The 18,207-nt window shown below is 45.4% G+C and overlaps 1 protein-coding gene across 1 annotated transcript in view; it reads right to left on the bottom strand.

The window, feature by feature from the left end:
• LOC8040940 (arylsulfatase B-like) overlaps positions 1 to 18,207 on the bottom strand; it is a 65,110-nt gene that overhangs the window by 28,208 nt on the left and 18,695 nt on the right. The window contains exon 6 of the mRNA XM_040205920.1: positions 1,428 to 1,554. Within this exon, the coding sequence (XP_040061854.1) occupies positions 1,428 to 1,554 (127 nt within the window). The remainder of the gene's footprint in view (positions 1 to 1,427; positions 1,555 to 18,207) is intronic.

Below are 18,207 nucleotides of genomic sequence, written 5' to 3'. Positions count from 1 at the left end.
AAAAGTAACTAGGTAGAAGCAACTTGTTACTAGTTACGCCCTGCGTATATGCCTCGCTGAGATGCAGTACTTCGCCAACGGGGAAATTAAAATCGAAACCATGACACTCCTCCATGTTGCCAAAGAGGTCTCATAATCGAACGCGAGCAGTGTTGCACGCAGGGATTTTTTTAAAGTAGTCTATCGCACTCAGGTTTCGAAGGATTTTCAGCGAGAAATTTCGTTCCAAGTGCTACGAGCTGCGGTGCACTAACATATTTGACCACCGATGCCTCGTTTATATTTTTATTACATGGAAGACATTAAAAAAGAACGCATCAATCTATGCATTGATTCACACTTGAAAACTAATATACAAACAAAAGCAGAGTTTATACTCAAAACACATTCATTCGGTAGTTATGTTTTGGCATCTTTCGCGTTTGGCCGTTTCGTTGGGTAATAATTGAAAATCAGAAACAAATAAAAATCAAAACTTAAATATCACGGAATCTTCAAGAGAATTGTGCTATTCAAACTGATAGAACAATTTACCCAACTAATGTGGTAGTAGATAATAATCACACAAACAAAAACAATCAGAAACCCGGCAGACCTTTAGTTCGTTCAAAAATTACTGAATAAAAATGTTGTCTCGCTTTGCACGTTCATACAGCCTTAATTGGTACGCCTCAACGGGTGACCGGTCCCTTAGCTGTAGATGAGAAATTTAGCCATTGCAGTAATACCGCTAAACTGTTTTTTTTTTTTTTTTATCTGAATCACACATTTGCGATTACACGAACGCGTGCCGATACGAAACTCATCCAGGTCTAAACGGAAGGGGGCGGTGGGGATCGAACCCAGAAGGTTCCCAGCGCAAGCTTCGGCTCCACGCTCCGAGCTGAGACGCATTAGTCCACCGATTCCAGAAAGTTACTAAATCGTTTGAACTGCTTGAAGCACGAGAGAAGCGCGGGAGCGCGATAAAGTTACCACTCCCTCAACAGGCGCAAGGCCAGCAGTCCGAAAACGCGGATTTTAACATCGTTATCCGCGTTTTCGCGCCGAAATTCCTGTGCCTGTTGCATGAGTGGAGATTTTAGCGCACCTCCACGAACCATACGGGCTTTAAGTCTTTTTAAAATAAACTAATATAGTGGTTTCCGATGACGCTAAGGAATTTTTTCATCGGAGCCACATATTTATTTTAACGCATTAAAAGGGTAATGAACAAAACGTTAGTTAATTATTCTACTTCTGACGATTTGTCGCTTTTTATTTTCTTCTTTTGGCCGCATAACTCACCTACACTTATCTTTCAGAGCATTCTTTAATAAACTGGTTCGAACTGAAACCAAACCACCTGTTTATAGTATAGCTATAGGGCTAGCCTAAATTCGTATGATCACAGTTACGTTCATCTTCAATTTAGTGACATCTCTTACCTGCATACATCGTCCGATTCCTTTCACCGATGTAGGGAAACTTGTCTATGTTCTCTTGTGGTGCTTGAAGGAGGTCGTCGTCATTTCCACAGTGCACAGATTGGTGCGCAAGGTAGAGGTAAAAGGGCTGGAATGAGCGCACGACGCGAGACACGTCCGGGTCAAATATGATTAAATAAATAAATAAATAATTGGCACACCTTTAAGCCGCACTCAGAACATGACGCCACGTGACACTAACGTCATGTGGCACTGTAGTGTCGCGTGACATGAAGTCGTCGCTTGACATGTTGACGTCATGCCGTCAGAGCAACACGAGCGAGGAAAGTCCGTTGAGGGTTGCCATGTACAGCTATCGCTCTAAAATAGTGAACGCATGCGAGTCAGAACAATAAAAACGAGGGTGCAAGTCAGCCGGTGAAGGTTAAACATGACGACTTTACCCCAGAGTGATGAGACAAAATCAAGACGATTTAAATCGTGATTCAAGTGGGTATTTATATCGTGATTTAAATCGAATCGGTTTTACAATATTGATTAAAATCAAATATGTTTTCGAAAAATAATGAAACCAATTTCTTATTTACCGTTTGTCTGTTTGATCCTGTTTATGTGAATTATTTTGTATTTTAAATAAAGAAATCGTAAAGCAAAAAAGATGTATATCAGGCTGAAAACGAGCACAAAACAGTGGTCTTGCATAGGCCAACGAAACGTTGAGCTTTAATCTTTCTACCATTCACTGCGGTCGTCGGTGACGTAACATCCTATCGCAAGTAAATGAGAACGCGAAAGAAACTAACACAAGAAAAGTATTGTCATATTGCAAGAAAATTAGGACGCAAAATAAAAAGCAAATAAAAATGTTTCACTGCGGGAAAATATACCACGCTGCTTTTTTCCTAGCTATTTCTTTAATTCATTACCTCTAAATGCTCCAATGTGGCGTTATATAGGAAAAATGGATCACATAAAACATATGTATAATTCTATAAATACTATCTATACAAAAGAGAAAGAAGTAGTCGACTGAATGACACCGATACAAATATTGATGACAATTCCACAGGGAATAGTCCCAACAATCACCCACGCAGAGACAAAAAGGGCTCCAGGTACACCTAAGCACTTCTTATGAGTTGTGATTGTGAAAGCATCAATGTCGTTCTAGCGCTTAACTTCGTCAAGTGGCCGCGCTGCTCTGACATCGGCCGTGCCGCCGCCCTCCGCAGCGGCGGCACGGCCGATCCCTTTCCCGCGCGCCGGCGGTTTGCGCAAGCGCGTCAGCCGATTCCTTGCACCGGCGCGCTGGCGGCCGTTGAAACTAGAGTTCCTGTATATGCTACCTACGGTAGCAGAGTTGCGCATTCAGCCTCGGCGCGTGGCCGTAGCGCCGGCTTTCCCGCACGTGAGGAGCAAAGCTGGATGCTTTGCTCCTCACGTGACTAAATTTGGCGAATAGCGGCGCCGCGCGCGCCGCCGCGCATGGAAAACAGGAGAGGAGGAAAAGGAGGCGGAAAGCGGGGGAACATACGCCGGGGCAAGAGAAACGCCGGCGGAGCGACCGTAAAGGTGGCTTTCTTGCACGCCACCGGATGCTTTGCTCCTCACGTGATGGATCTCGGCGAATAGCGGCGTGGCGGCGCGGGGAAAACAAATGCGCAACTCTGGCTCCCGTAGGGAGCAAGACCAACACGCTGTTTACAAACAAGCCCGCGTTTGCCCACACCAGGTGTGGGCACTGCGCATGCGCGGAAACCAAATTTGGAAGGAGTGAAGCGTGTGCGCATGCGCCGTGCCGTCAACAGCGCCACCGCAGCTGCGTGACGTCAGGGCCGCCGTGTTGGTCTTATTTGGAACTCTAGTTGAAACTGACGTGCAGCGCCCAATGGGAGCCTCGTTTCTTGAAACTATGACGCGCGCCAGCCAATGGGACCGAAGCCGAAATCTCACTCCGCTCCTTTGGGATCGGGCAGTTTAGGCGCCGATTGGCGCGGCTTCAAAGCTGATGACGTCGGCTCGCTCCATGGGACAGTTAATGCTTTAAACGAATCAGAAACGCTGTTTCTAAGCGAGCGAGAGACATGTTGATAAGTGCAGGGTCATTAAGAATCACGAAGAAGTGACATGAAGATATTTTACTTGTCAACTCATTCGAGTCAATCGTGGCCAGAACGAAGAGGAAATTTAAAGAAATTAGTTTTGTAAAATGGAATGTTAACATTGTTAGAGCAATCATGACGAGGGGAATTGCTCATGGCTGGTAGAATGTTAGCTTGACAAAATTAGAATGAGCTATAAAACCTTTTATGAGAATAGGACATCGTCGCGAGGTACCTCCTGTGATTGAGCAGCCATAAACCAATGAAACCTTTAAGCTGACTGACACTTAGAGGAGACCATATTTTAGTATGAACCGAATTATCCTGCTTTATACTGAAGCAATACTGCCGATAAAGTATTTTTGATTTAAGTTTCAAGGAATAGTTCTATATTCCAACCTCGGCCTATTGAGAGTGGTGTACGCAAGTATTTTAGTTTGGACCGTTTTCATGTACAAATGTCCTCGTAATAAAAATAAAACCAATGTTGGATCTGCCCTCTTAGTACCGTATTCTATATGGAACGCCTCAGTATTTGTATGAACTTACACTTTCTGACTGAAGAAGAAGAAGTGAATATGTCCGGGCATTCGTTCTAATCGCTCTGAGAAATGTAATTTAAAATCTTTATTCGATGACCTTTAACTTGCCTGCTAAATGGTTTAACGGGGAGTTAGGCGACCTCATCTCACCGGCTCAAGGATCGACATCCAGTCGTGGCTTCCGAGTTAGGGCTCATTCACACTGGAAGCGGATCCGCGTTCGCAAAGCGGTTGTATAAGAATTCAGTACAATTGTACGCGCACACGATGACATCAAATGCGCGTGCAATTGCACTGGATCTTTATACAACCGCTTTCGCAACCGCGTCGCGAACGCGGATCCGCTTCCAGTGTGAATGAAGGGTTACTGCTTCGAAGATCGCGACTGCAGCCCCGTTCATCACCGCCATTACCATACATCGACCATTCAGTCAGCAGTCGTTGCCCATGCCCATCCGTGACGTTCGGCGACTTTCTGCGACTCAACATCAACCCTGGGCCAATCAGCGAACATCCACGGACGAGCCTTGCCGGTAACCGACCATCAGTGCTTTGAGGAGTTCCATTTTCTCGGTGACCGTGCCAAGCTGCTCTTGATATACTGTTTCGCTGGTGTAACCTGCCTAGGTGTGCTTACAGCACTTACATTTTTTCTACTCTTTTTAATGCCATTTAATTCGACGATTATGTCCCTTGTTTGCGATGCTTGCCAAAAAGGCATTTTGCCTGATGGTAGACTCATGACATGCTCAGTTTGCGAGCATAACTATCATCTCGGGAAAACGTGTTCCGGCATTGCTGAGTCCACGTTTACTGCCATGAGCCCCGACAAAAAAGAAAAATGGAGGTGCAAAGTTTGCCGTTCTAAGAACAATCGTGCTGATATAGACGGGGTCGATGCTAGCTCTGACTCGATTTCGTCCTGCGAAACCACGACACTCGCGGCGCAAATCCTGACCATCAACGAAAAGCTAGATTCAATACTTTCTCTGAAGGCTAGCGTAAATTTACTGCTCGAGCTTCCCGCAAAGGTGAATGAGCTCTTGCTCCTCAAGCCTACCATAGATCGCATGAAAGTGACTGTGGAGGAGGTTCAAACTTCCATTTCCTTCCTAGGAAAGAAATACGATAGCCTCCTCGGCACGGTGTCTGCTCATGCGACCGACATGAACGAGCTGCGTACGGAAGTGGCTTCACTAAAGGACACGGTTTGCGAACAGGCACATACTATCCAAAGCCTCCAAACCGATATGAACGACGCTGACCAACGCGGTCGTCAACATATTATGGAAATTCATGGAATGACCGTCAATCCCGACGAGGCTCTCCCTTCCATCTTAGCGGGGCTGGCAGGCAAGCTAGGAATTCCGGGACATCAACCAGCTGATGTCGTGTCGGTTTTCAGGCTACCAGGCAAACGATCTATAAAACCACCTATTTTGGTCAAGTTTACATCTGTAGCCACTAAAGACAAATGGATGCAAGCTCGTAGCAAGCTCAGGCAATTTTCTCGTGACAATCCACCCGAAAGACTGTATTTCAACGACAGCTTAACTCAAACCAACAGAGAACTTTTCTGGCAGGCACGTACTCTTGGAAAAGAACGCGGTTACAAATTTGTGTGGGTCAAAAATGCTCGAATCTATGCCAAAAAAGATGAGGGCGCTTCTCCGGTTCGGATTCAGCAGAGAAGTGACCTGGACCTAATCACATAACCGACATGGCTAGTTTTTTACAGTACGCCGATTTTCTCTCGTTTAATAGCTCGTTTTCTTCTTCTTCAACCGACTCTTTCATGGTCTTACACATAAACATTCGCAGTATTCGAAAATACTGGGATGAATTTAAGACAGTTGTTGATCAAATGCGGGACCAAATTGATGCAATTGTACTAACAGAAATCAATGTCAGTGCTAATCATCTGTCACAGTTTAATATTTTAGGATTTCAAAATTTCTTTTATACACGGCCAATTACTAGAGGAGGAGGAATCGGCGTATTTATAAAGAACTCATGGTCAACAACTCAAACTGATGTCACATTTCAACGCTCGGAGAGCTTGATGCTAAAGGTTTCTAATTCTAACTATGCGGTTTGCTTGCTTGCTCTTTACCGACCTCCTTCGTCCAACTGCTCTGGCTTCTTAGAGGAGCTGAGGGAAAATTTGAGAGAATTTTCTTATGAAGCACATTTATATTTGGTGGGAGATATCAACATTGACACCCTGAAAACTTCCAAAAATTGTGTTTGTGATTATTTATCACTACTTGCCGAACATGGAATCATACCTACCATTCAGAGTGCGACCCGCGAAGAAGTATTAAATGAAAATCTGGTATCATCCTGCCTAGATCATGTAAACGTGCGAGCTCCAGATGCTTCCATACACTCCGCTGTCATTTTACAAAAGCTTGCAGATCATTATTGTGTCGCATGTAAATGTGTTTTTCCCTCCAGAAAAGGTAATAATTTCGAAAGTGCGTGTCGTTTAGAGCGGGTTGACTTCAACACTTTTGATCGACTAATTAAAGAATATGATTGGAATGAATTCCTATCCTCGGTTAACAGCACGAACCTGTACTCAATGTTTGTAGACATCATTAGAAATTTCCGGGAGTTATCAAAGACCGTTGTATATGTTAAAAAACGCAACCCCTCACTGCCCTGGCTCACCCCAGATATTCTTGAAGCTATAAGTCACAAAGAAAAACTGTGGAAGAAGTTTCGGAGGTCCCCCAACAATGCCTCTCTCGAACTAGAATGTAAGATGCAAAGAAATCGAGTCAATGCCCTCATTCGGTCAACGAAGAGAACCTATTTCGCTAAAAAAATATCGGACGCTCGTTCGGACTCCAGGAAAACTTGGACTGTCGTCAATGAGCTTCGTGGCTATCTAAAAAAGAACGTAACTGAGACATTACGCAAACACTTTGGGACTGACATGGCGACTACTGTCAACGCGTTTAATAATTTTTTCGCTAACTCTATTACTGTGCCGATTGATAGCGCGGTGGATTCGACACCCGGAACTCCGTTTCACTATGAATCTGCTTTCCTTCCTTCTCTCTCAGAAGCTGAGTTTCTGTCCTACCTGTTTGGATTTAAGCGACTCAGGTCGGCGGGTGTAGACGGCCTTACAGTTAGAGACTTGTGTCGGAATTATGACTCTTTAAAAAGCGTGCTCCTCGTTCTTATAAATAATGTTATAGAAACTGGTAATGTGCCTGATGACTTAAAACAAGCCATAGTTGTTCCTCTTTTCAAAGGTGGCGCACAAACCCAAGTGTCATCCTACAGGCCAATCTCAATACTATCTTGCATTTCACAGATATTAGAAAAACATTTTTATTGTTATGTCCGGTTTTCTCGACAAATACAATTTAATCTCGCCAAGTCAATACGGGTTTGTTGCTGGTCGTAGTACAACTAATCTCCTTGAGAAATTCTCAGATATTGTGCACTCTTCCTTCGACGATAACATGTATGTGTGTGCCCTCTTCGTTGATGTAGCCAAAGCGTTTGACACCGTGAACCACAACATCCTCTTAGACAAACTCTATAGAATCGGCTTTCGGGGACCATTTCATACATTGCTCAAGAGTTTTCTTTCAAATCGTACACAGGTTGTTTCAGTAGACAATGTCCGCAGCTCTCAAGTTTTCCTTACTTCTGGAGTTCCCCAGGGCTCCATTCTTTCTCCTTTACTATTCAACCTCTACGTAAATGACATTTCTGCGGCAACAAAAAATTCAACAATTTTTAAATATGCGGACGACACTCTTTTGTTTTCTCGGCACCTAGTTTACCAGCGTGCTGGAAATGCTTCAGGCAGACGCAACCAAAATTATTGGCTGGTTTTCGGCAAACAAGCTACGTGTAAATGCTTCGAAAACAAAACTGATCTGCTTCCGTAATCCTTTAAAAAATGTCAGTTTGACTTTTCCACTATTCCTTCACAGCTCCAATTGTCCATGTTGTAATTGCAGACCTGTCGAATATGTTAGTTCAGTAAAGTACTTAGGTATTCACTTTGATTGTGATCTTACATGGGACACTCATATGTCTTACGTATGTCAACGGTTGAGGAGCGTGTCGTGCATGATGTACCATATTAAAGGTTTTATACCATTGTCAGTTAGAAGAAACATAATGCACGCCTTAGCTTACAGCGTACTAAGGTACGGCATAACTGTCTTTTTCAATTGTTCACTCTCCTGGCATTTAAAAATTGACCGAGTTTTAAAAGGGATTCTAAAAAGTGTCGCATACAACAGCGACTTTTCATCCAATGCTAACCTCTTCATTTCACTTGAGTTGCCGTCTTTTTACTCGCTTTTCCTTCAAACTGTCGTTTGGCGGCATTTCTGGGAAAGTGATTTCAAACTCGCGTCTACTCCATCTCGTGAACTCCGATCTGTTCCACGTTTCGTCACTCCTAGGGTGAGAACTCACTATGGTGAAAGCCTGCGCACATTTTATGTCCCGAAAATTTTTAATGGTCTTCCAGAATCTCTGCTTTCCATTCACTCAAACAAAATGTTGAAAAAATGTCTGAGAAGCATGTTCTCGGATGTGCGAAAACAGTGACCATCCATCTTCTTTTTTTCTACCTTAGTTTTATAAGGTAATCTTTTCAGTTCACTTTTTTGTTTACACGTTTTGAACTATCATTAAAAACGTGATTGTAAGAAATAATTTGTACCTCACTAGGATTTTGTTTCTTTTTTTCTTGGTGAAAATATGGAAAAAAACACAAAAAACTTTTTTTTTTTTTATGAAAGTAATCGTGTAAGTAAGTTTTCAAAGTAACTGTGACTGGCGCATATCTTTCATTCTTTTCTTTTTGGAAAGTATAAAAAGCTTCTGTTTTCCTTAAGAAAAGCAATACTGCAAACAAACGCGCGCGTACTTTTTTTTTTTTTTTTTTGAGGAAGTAAGTTGGGCCTTGGCAGTTCGCTCCTGCTTCCGATACGACAACGGTCTTCATTGTATTCTCGGGCTACTGTATTTGCGTATGTGTGCGTTTATTTTCTGATGAGACTACGTGTTTTCCTGCACTTTTTCAAGACCGACAGAAATGTGAACTTGCGCCTGGAGCAGAAGATGTCATCGGTGTGTGATTCGTGTTTGTACGTGTGTGTGTGTGAGTGTGTGTACGTGACAATGTGAACATTTTCAATAAGCTTGCTGCAACTGCTGGGTCTAGTCCCACAAGCCCTTGAGGCTTTGACAAGACCTGGAACTTGATCCTGACTCTAAGAATTAGTTATTAAAGATTACTATTACTATTACTATTACTATTTCCAAATTAGAATTTATAGTCTTGTAATTATAGTGAAGCCTTGTAAGACGGTTAGTAAATATCGTACTTTTTGTTTTTACTACATTTATTTGTCTTTGTCATGTATCACACCATAAAGGTAGGGTATCCAAGCCACTTTGAAGAGCAAGACAGTCATCATTATCTGATATGTGGCGGTAAACAACACAAACGTCGGTAAATAGACGATTTTTTTCTATGAAAGGTCATTTGGAAGGTCGTTTATATATACTGGAAAAAAAAGTGCGCCAAACCCAGATCTTTGGGGATCCCCCGATTTAACATCTAGGGGGGGGGGGGGGGGGGGGGTGAGCTGATGACACAGGTGATAAGTGATTGATTTCGATTGTTAAAAAATATCGAATCCATGTAATTACAGTTTCGTTAATTTCAAGCTATTGTAATGTGTTTATAAGACGACTGTGAGGGACACGAAGAAATTACTTTGAAAGATCGGTAAAACATGCGTCAGTTTAGGAGGATGAGTCAATGATGTTGTATACAAAACGTTAAAATTTATATGAAAGGCCTCTTTGAAAACCATGCTAGCTAGGAACAAGAGTATTATTGGAAGTGAAGTGTTTAATTACAGATGACTATATTATAGGCTCAAGAAGTTTGCAGCGAACGGACGTTAGCGAAATAGGCCCATAATTTCCTACAACGAAACTTGTCAATGGGAATTACATTTGCCAATGATCATGCAGCCGGAATGAAACCCGTATCGAAAGACTACTAGAATCAGCTGCAAAGCAAAACACCCGACACATTGTTTTGTTAATTTGAGCAGCTTTGAACACACCCCGTCAGGCCCGGTGATCGATCTCGCCTGAACAGCATCCGTGGCGCTGAAAACCCCGTCAACTCTTATAATTATATCATACGTTCGCGTTTTCAGGGGCGTGCACACTGCAGTGGCCCGTACAACGTTTCGGGCAGTCTGAACGTTTATTCAATGGCTCTGCTCCTTTTTATCAGCTAGTGTGTTAGTGAACAAAAGAAAGAAGAGAACAACAAAAAAGAGGGCAAGTAGATTAGGATAAGATAATAGCAGCGTCACTGTCTGTGACAGCATTCCTCCACCATTAAGGTGAGTAACGGTCCGGTGGTTTCCGTCTTTTAGTAGAACGCCTCAGCGGGCTCGTTGGCTGAGTGATGATGGTGACGGGGGTGTCATCCACGGGGGTCCTTGAAGGCTCCGTGACCAGCTCCTCTTCGCGGGGGTCGCCACTAGGGGCCGTTGATCCCTCCACGACCGGGGGTAGGGCTTCCACTGTAGTCGCATGCTCTGTGGGGACAATTCGGTTTTTCAATGGGTCATGTTGTCTTCGTTGTTGGCCCTCCTGCGAGCCTCGCACACGAACCATTCTAGTGCCCATGACCGCTTGTACTGTAGCTGGTTCCCATTTGTTTCCTTTTCCGTAATTACGGCTCCACACCGACTGTCCTTTCTGAAAAGTTCGTTGTGGTACCTCCTTCGCCGTCCTGGACATAAGTACAACGTTGTCGAGGCACGAGCGGATTTCGTATCGAAGTAACAACATGGCCGGTGTTTTTCCACATCCTAGGGAAGTTCGACGATACTGATGGATAAACCGGGAGAGACGTGTCTGAAAGGATCCTACGCAGTTTTTACCAGCCCTTGCTTGATGGTACGAACGGCCCGCTTGGCCAGCGCGTTCGACTGGGGGTGGTAAGGTGCCGTTGTTAGGTGGATGACGTTGTACCGCTCCACGAACCTGCGGAATTCGTCACTTGTAAATTGCGGTCCGTTGTCTAACACAACAGTAGTTGGCAAACAAAAATCGTACAAATATGATACGCAAGGCTTCGATAGTCATAAGGGAACTTATGACTACATGGGAAGTCATAAGGGAACTTATGACTTCTTTGGGATGGCCTCGAGCCACTTCCTGTGCGAGTCAATGACAATCAGCAGCACGTGATTATCGACCGGCCCCGCAAAATCGCCATGCAATCTTGACCACCTTTCTCCCGTGTCCGGCCAGCTAACGGGGGCTTCGGTGGTGGCATACAGGAGGCTTGTCCGCAAACCTGGCAGAGTTTGCCCAAACGTTCAATGTCGCTGTCAACTCGGGGGTACCAAAAAAGTGAGCGCGCGAACATCTTCATCGCCGCAATACCTTGGCCCGTGGCATGTAACATCTCTAGCATTGTTCTCTCGCCTTTGCTGGGATTACCGCACGGTGCCCCCAGTAGATAAGTCCATGACTCAGCGTCAGTTCGTCCCTGCGGTCAAAATACGGGCTCAACGCCAGCTGTGACTCCGGCAACTGCTGTGGCCAGCCGTTCTGTATCCAACTACGAATTTGCCGTAATTGAAAATCGTTATCTGTGAGTCCCGCTAGTCGCTGGACCGATATCACGCCTCATTGAACTGCTCGATCAGCAGTATGTACCCTTGCGCATCTTCGTCAGCAAAACATGAGCTTTGGTCCTCTATTCCGGGAACCGGTAAGTGACTAAAGGCATCTGCCGTGATGTTGCTTTTTCCTGGCTTATACTCGATGTTGTATGAGTAGGCACTCAGCAGTAGCGCCCAGCGCGGTATTCTTGCAGCCGCCATCGCGGGAATCGGTCTTTCCGGGCGAAAGATCCCCAAGAGGGGCTTATGGTCGGTAACTAGCATAAACGTATGCCCAAGCGAGTATCGACGAAATTTGGTAACACCAAACAAAAGAGCAAGCGCCTCCCGCTCGATCTGCGAGTAGTTTCGATCGGCCGCCGAAAGCGTCCGAGAACGAATACCGATTGGGCGCTCCTTGCCATCTTCTTGGTGCGACAGTACTGCCTCGGTCCCTTTGGGTGACGCATCACATGCTAACCATCATGGCTTCTTCGGGTCGTAGTGTGCGATGAAGATTGCCTCCCGAAGTGAAGTCTTTGTTCGTTTGAAAGCTTCCTCCTGGACATCGCCCCACTTCCATACTTTGATCGTTCAAAGGCCCCAAGATAGAGGATAGGTATGGCAGGAATTTGTGGTAATAGGTCACCAACCGCAAAAACGCCCTTAATTCTGTCACGCAGGTTGGTGAGGATGAATGAAAGGAAAACTCTAACCAAAAAATGATATAGGAGCCCAACGTTTCAAGGCCAGTTCGGCCCCTTGATCACGGGTGACTGTTTTTGTCCTTGTCGTCGTCTCTTAAATTGCCCGGTGTTGTTGGCTTCGTTAAAACGGCCGTTGTATCTGCACGCGCTTTATGGTTCGTAGCGCCTCGCTTGACGCACCGCAAACCGGACACGAAGGCGCTTGGCAGTGTCCCAGCTGACCGATTGATGTTATTTTTGGTGTTCTGGATGTACCAGGACTCTAATAAAAGCCGTCTTCGCGAGTTTTTTTCCGTGCCTAAAATAGAGCAATTATGGAATCCGATCGTGTGACCCTCTTTTTGGACGTGTTCTGCCAGTGAGGGTAATGAAATCTCCGCAGCCACGTTTTCCGCCTTAAGGTGTCGGCCTTTCGCGTCAATTCGGTGACCTAAGAAATCGACTTCTTGCTGCCGAAACTTGCATTTCTCGGGATGCAGCCTTAACTCGGACTCTCGCAGCCGCCGGAACACCGTCTGGAAAAGGCTGCTGTCGTGTTGTTTCTCGGCCACAATAATGTCGTCCAGATATACCTGTACACCAGGCAATCCTTGCAACACCGCTTCAATGCGTCTCTGAAAAAAAGCCGGAGCTGACGCGACACTAAAGTGTAGCCGATTAAAGGCGAACAAACCCTTCTGTGTGTTCACCACTTTTAGCATACTGGCTGCTTCATCCGAGGGCAGCTGGTTATATGCATCTTTCAAGTCAATCGTGCTAAAGAGATCCCCATCGTTTAGCGCCGCAAAAATGTCTTCAATTCGTGGCAGCGGATATTGTTCGACATGGCAGGCACTGTTAACCGTTATTTTAAAATCACCACAAAGACGAATGCTGCCATTCCTTTTAACAACAGGAACTAGTCGACCAGTCTGACGTTGCCACTGGGGACAGTACACCTAACTTTACCAGCCGGTCCAACTCATCAGAAGCCTTCTCTCGCAGTGCGTATGGCACAGGTCGAGCTTTGTAGAACTTGGGGATTGCACCCTCGCGAAGTTGGAAGTGGGCTGGGGGACACTTCAACAATCCTAGGCACGGCTCGAACAAGTCGGACAACTCCGCAAGTATCGCCCCGACGCCGGTAGCGCTTGTTCGCTCACGTTGACACTGAATGACGAAGGCTGGCGCTGGCAGCAGGTGGAAACCACGCAGCAGGTCACGGCCGCATAGGTTCGGTCCAGGGCACTCCAGAACTGCCAATGTTCCGGTCACAGCCTTGTTCCCCAACGAAGCTTGCATATCGAGCTGTCCGCGCACGGGCAATTATCCCAGGAGGCACGTCAGCTCTGTCGCCGTCGTGCGACGTTTCGACCAGACGTCGTTGTGTTGCTGGTGCGTGGCCCATGTGATGACGGACACTGGTGCCCCCGTGTCTAGCTGCATATCCACTGCTACATCACCCCAACGGAAGGTTCTTATGAACTGTTGGACTGCGCTGAGGCTCCCGATAAAATCATGTGCTTCCATCGCAAAGGGATTGTCCTGGCCTTCGTCTGCGTCGGCCTGGATATTAAAGGCCATTGTGCTTTTTGGCTTGTTGCTGGTAGCGAAGCAGCGTTTCGCCAGGTGCCCGGTCTTGCCACAGAGGAAGCACCGCGCGTTGCGAAACTTGCACTCTTTTGCATCATGCTTGCTTCAACGTACCTTGGGCAAGGTTCTCTGTTGCTCTTCCAAGCGTTCGGTCGAGGCGTTCTGTCTTGACTTTCTGCTGGTCGGCCGTGGTGTGCACGCACTGCGTTATCCTCCTCCCCCGGCTACAGTTGTCGGGTCATCTGATGTACGTTGATCTTGGCCATTTCCGCAGCCAGGACGATTTCCTTCACTGCGACAAGTGTCAACGACCTCTTCGTGAGTATGTGTCTTCTCACGTCAGGGTCCCGTATTCCACAAACGATGCGGTCGCTCAACATTCGCTGTAGCAAGCTTCCGAAGTTGCAAGTGTCTGCCAGCTGCCGAATAGCCACAATGAAATCCTTCAGCGTTTCGTCTGGCTTTTGGTTTCTTGTAAAAAAACAACTACGACTGCGTAGTCTCGTTCGTCCTCGGCGAGTAGTGCTCCTGAAGCATTTGCGTGACTTCTTCGTACTGGAGGTCATTTACCTTGCTTGGGGCGCACCGACTGCTGAGCACCGTGACCGTCCGTGTGTTTAGCGCGGCCACCAGGAATGCCTCTTTTTCCTTGGAGTCCCTCACGCCGTTCCCCTCAAAAAAGGCTTCCAGTCGCAACTTGTACGCCTCCCACTTGTCAACTGTCTGCTCGAACTGTAGGGGACTTAGTATTGCCGCCGTGTCTGGCAATCCAAGTTGTTGGCATTAGCGGCTACACCGCTTCGCAAGTGTAATCATCCTCGTCGCCATTGAAGTGACTCGCACAACGTCTCGGGCAGACTGAAAGTTTATTCAAGGGCTCTGCTTCTTTTTACCAGCTAGTGTGTTAGCGAGCAAAAGAAAGAACAGAACAACAAAAAGGAGGGCAAGTTGATTAGGATAAGACAATAGCAGCGTCACTGTCTGTATGCCGGTCACCAAAACTGGACTTCACCAAAAATGCATCAAGTGTCAGAGCTGATTCAGAAGCAGAACGTCATACGTTGCATTCTTGTATTTGAAGAAGTTTGCTTCTTTAACTCCGCAGCTTGGGATAGTTGGTTTTCCATCTTAGTACTTCACAGCGAATAAACGTCTCACAAAAGCAGGTACTCACTCAATTACAGACGCAAAAACATACACACAGCGCTATGTGCATATTTTTGTATCTGTAATTGAGTGAGTGCCTGCTTTCATGAGACGTTTATGCGCTGTGACGTACTAAGATATGCTTCTTTATTTACGATTCACGACCTCTCAACACTTCTAGCAAATAGTTTTTAATGTCCTCGACAAATCGTGATAAGAAAAACGTTTATTTGCTTTCCTTATTTCATTCTTGCACAAACGCGTGCAATCGTCGTACAACTGCCACCCACGCTCGTCACTAGTAGAATATTTGGCCCTTCTGAAAAGGTTGTTTATATAAATATATCACGCTCCACGCTGAGAAAAAAAAAAACACGCTTTGGGTTGTAATTAACTTAAGAACGAAATTTTCGCACACGGAAATCAGTTCGTATATTATAGATAACATCTTTTCTTCGACGGTGCGTAACCTGCAACTGTTTTTATAATGCACCCGAAAATCAGAGAATGATGAAACTATGGCTGTAAGATCAGCCTTTGAGAAATCATTTATAAGCTTCCCTAGATCTACTCTCGGAGTATTCATTGCATATATAAAAAAATAAACAAGTCTATGATCACTAATTTCATCAAGCACACAAAGAGACACGTTTTCTGGGTGAGAGGAAAAAAGCAGATCCAAAAGAAGATTTCCTCGAGTGGGTTCATTGACCAGCTCTTTCATTGAAACATATTTTAACATATTGATAAAGCGTGATTATTCTTCTTTCTGAAGACAAGTACTGCTATAATCAAAACTGCACCAGTCAACGTCCGGGTAATTATAATCTCCAGCCAAAATCACTGGTGACCGAGGGAACTTTTATTGAATAAATTCGAAAACATTGTTTAAGCAGTTTACAAATTCACGAGTTGAATCAGGCGTTCGAAAACCAATTCCGACTACCACACCTTGAAAAGGTACACTAGCAATGGATGCCCAAAGGGTTTCAAGAGGTGAGTCAACGGTCAGCATAGAGCAGATAAGTCCTTCCGAACCTAGTTGATCATACCACGTTTCGATGTTCCATGCATCCTTGAGAAATACATTTAAATTATTAATTAAAAGAAGGAAACTGGAGTTAGTAGTATGGAAAAGTCACGTTTCCCTTCCAATGATCACTTCCGTTGAACAAGTGATAATGCTGCTGCAAAGTTCATTTTGCTTTGAGAAGGGACTTCGAAAGTTTGATAATAAAAAGTGAAAGCTGCTTACAACTCCCTGTAACGCCGAATTAGAGCGCAGCTCTTGAGGAGGAGGAGGGAAGGGCACTGGGGGGGGGGGGGGGGTTAAACTAACCAGGGGGGGTCACGTGACCTTGGGGGGTCACATGACCTTGGGGGTCACGTGACCCCCAATGCCGATGATGTCATCACTGAGGTCACTGATGACGTCATCATTGACGATGACGATGCGGGTACCGATGACGTCATTAGTGACGTCACTGATGACTTCACCAGTGATGATGACGATGACGATGCGAATGTCGGTGACGTCATCAGTGACGTCGCTGATGACGTCATCAGTGATGATGACGATGACGATGCGGATGTCGGTAACGTCATCAGTGACGATGACGTCATTGGGGGTCACGCGACATCGGCGGGGGTCACGTGACCTCAGGGGAGTCACGTGACTTCGGGGGGTCACGTGACCTCGGGGGGTCACGTGACTTCGGGGGGTTGTCACGGTTCGGCCGGAGGCGTTGCGAATGTGATAGAGGCGAGGCCGAAAACGAATAACTTACAACGCATTATATTTACAAAAACAAGACGAAGATATAACGGAAAGCATGGGAGTATGTACGCAGTAACAGGAGAAATAATACACACACGGTTAAGCACATCTACAGTTCCAAGAAATGAAGCTGTTCGAGCTGTTCGGAGCAGGCCTTACAGTTTAAGTTCGTTGCGTCGACGAACCGAAGCGACTTGCCCAAGGAAGCGAAGGCCCCTGTCTCCTAGGCGTCTGAAGGGGAGGGTGGAACCCTCGCCGCGACAGCTTGTGCACAGCAAGGGTCGGGCGCGTCCTGGAGCGTAGCCATGGACCCCATCCGCCGCTTCCTCCCGGTCTCAGTCTTCGATTCTAACTCTCACGCCGTCCTCTTCTTTTTTCTTCCCCTCCAAAAATCGTTGTCTCACGTGGCATCATCTTCTTTCTTCTTGCCCCTTCAACTTCCTTTTATGTCATGCCTTAGAATCATGACATTACCCCCCGCAAACGAGAATTTCATAACATGAAGTTCTTTCTTGAGATCTTCATCTACAGAAGGTGCTGTCCTGCGGTAGTTGACCACCAAGCACAATGGCTATCCTCCACAGCTACACTTTCACAGCACAGGTTTCTTGAAGAGTTTCCATCCACAAATCATTGCGTCCAATCACAATCGTTCAGGAAACACAGCGTGAAAAATAAAGCGCAATCAAGTGACGCGAAATATCGAAGTTCCGACATTCCTAAACATCCTCAACTATTTAAACTTTTTTTATCTGCCTTTGGAACCTCCGAATATGTAATTATTGACTCACTGATATGCAGCAGCTGCATCATCTTCCCAAATTCCCACAAATAACCAAACTGAAATTCTGGCTCTTCACAAGCATTGCGCAGTACTTTATGCATATAAAGTCTCGTAGATCCGTTTAACTTACTTTTCTTATCTTCAAAACAAAATCGTAGTCAATTTGTTTTTTTAACATGCACTCCCCCATGTATAAAAGTCTCCCCTATTTTGAACACTTGAAAAGCGACATAATTGAATACACAAAACTTTTCTAACCTTCAAAGCATAATCACTGAGCGCTACGATCATTTCAAAACTGAATAATTCCGTACAGAACAAAAATCACCGAACGAAGGAGCACCTTTCCGAAAATCTGACTACCACGTGCCGAAAATAACACGAAGTAATTATTTTCCAATGTTCAACCTCCTTTCATACTGCACTTTTTTACTACAAGCCACGAATACAAAAACACCTCTCCTC

Source organism: Ixodes scapularis, unplaced genomic scaffold (assembly GCF_016920785.2).
Source record: "Ixodes scapularis isolate PalLabHiFi unplaced genomic scaffold, ASM1692078v2 PGA_scaffold11__112_contigs__length_91849675, whole genome shotgun sequence".
In the NCBI taxonomy this organism is placed as follows: Eukaryota; Metazoa; Arthropoda; class Arachnida; order Ixodida; family Ixodidae; genus Ixodes; species Ixodes scapularis.
Note: the sequence above shows the minus strand (reverse complement) of the source record. Positions and strands in the feature narration are given on the sequence as shown.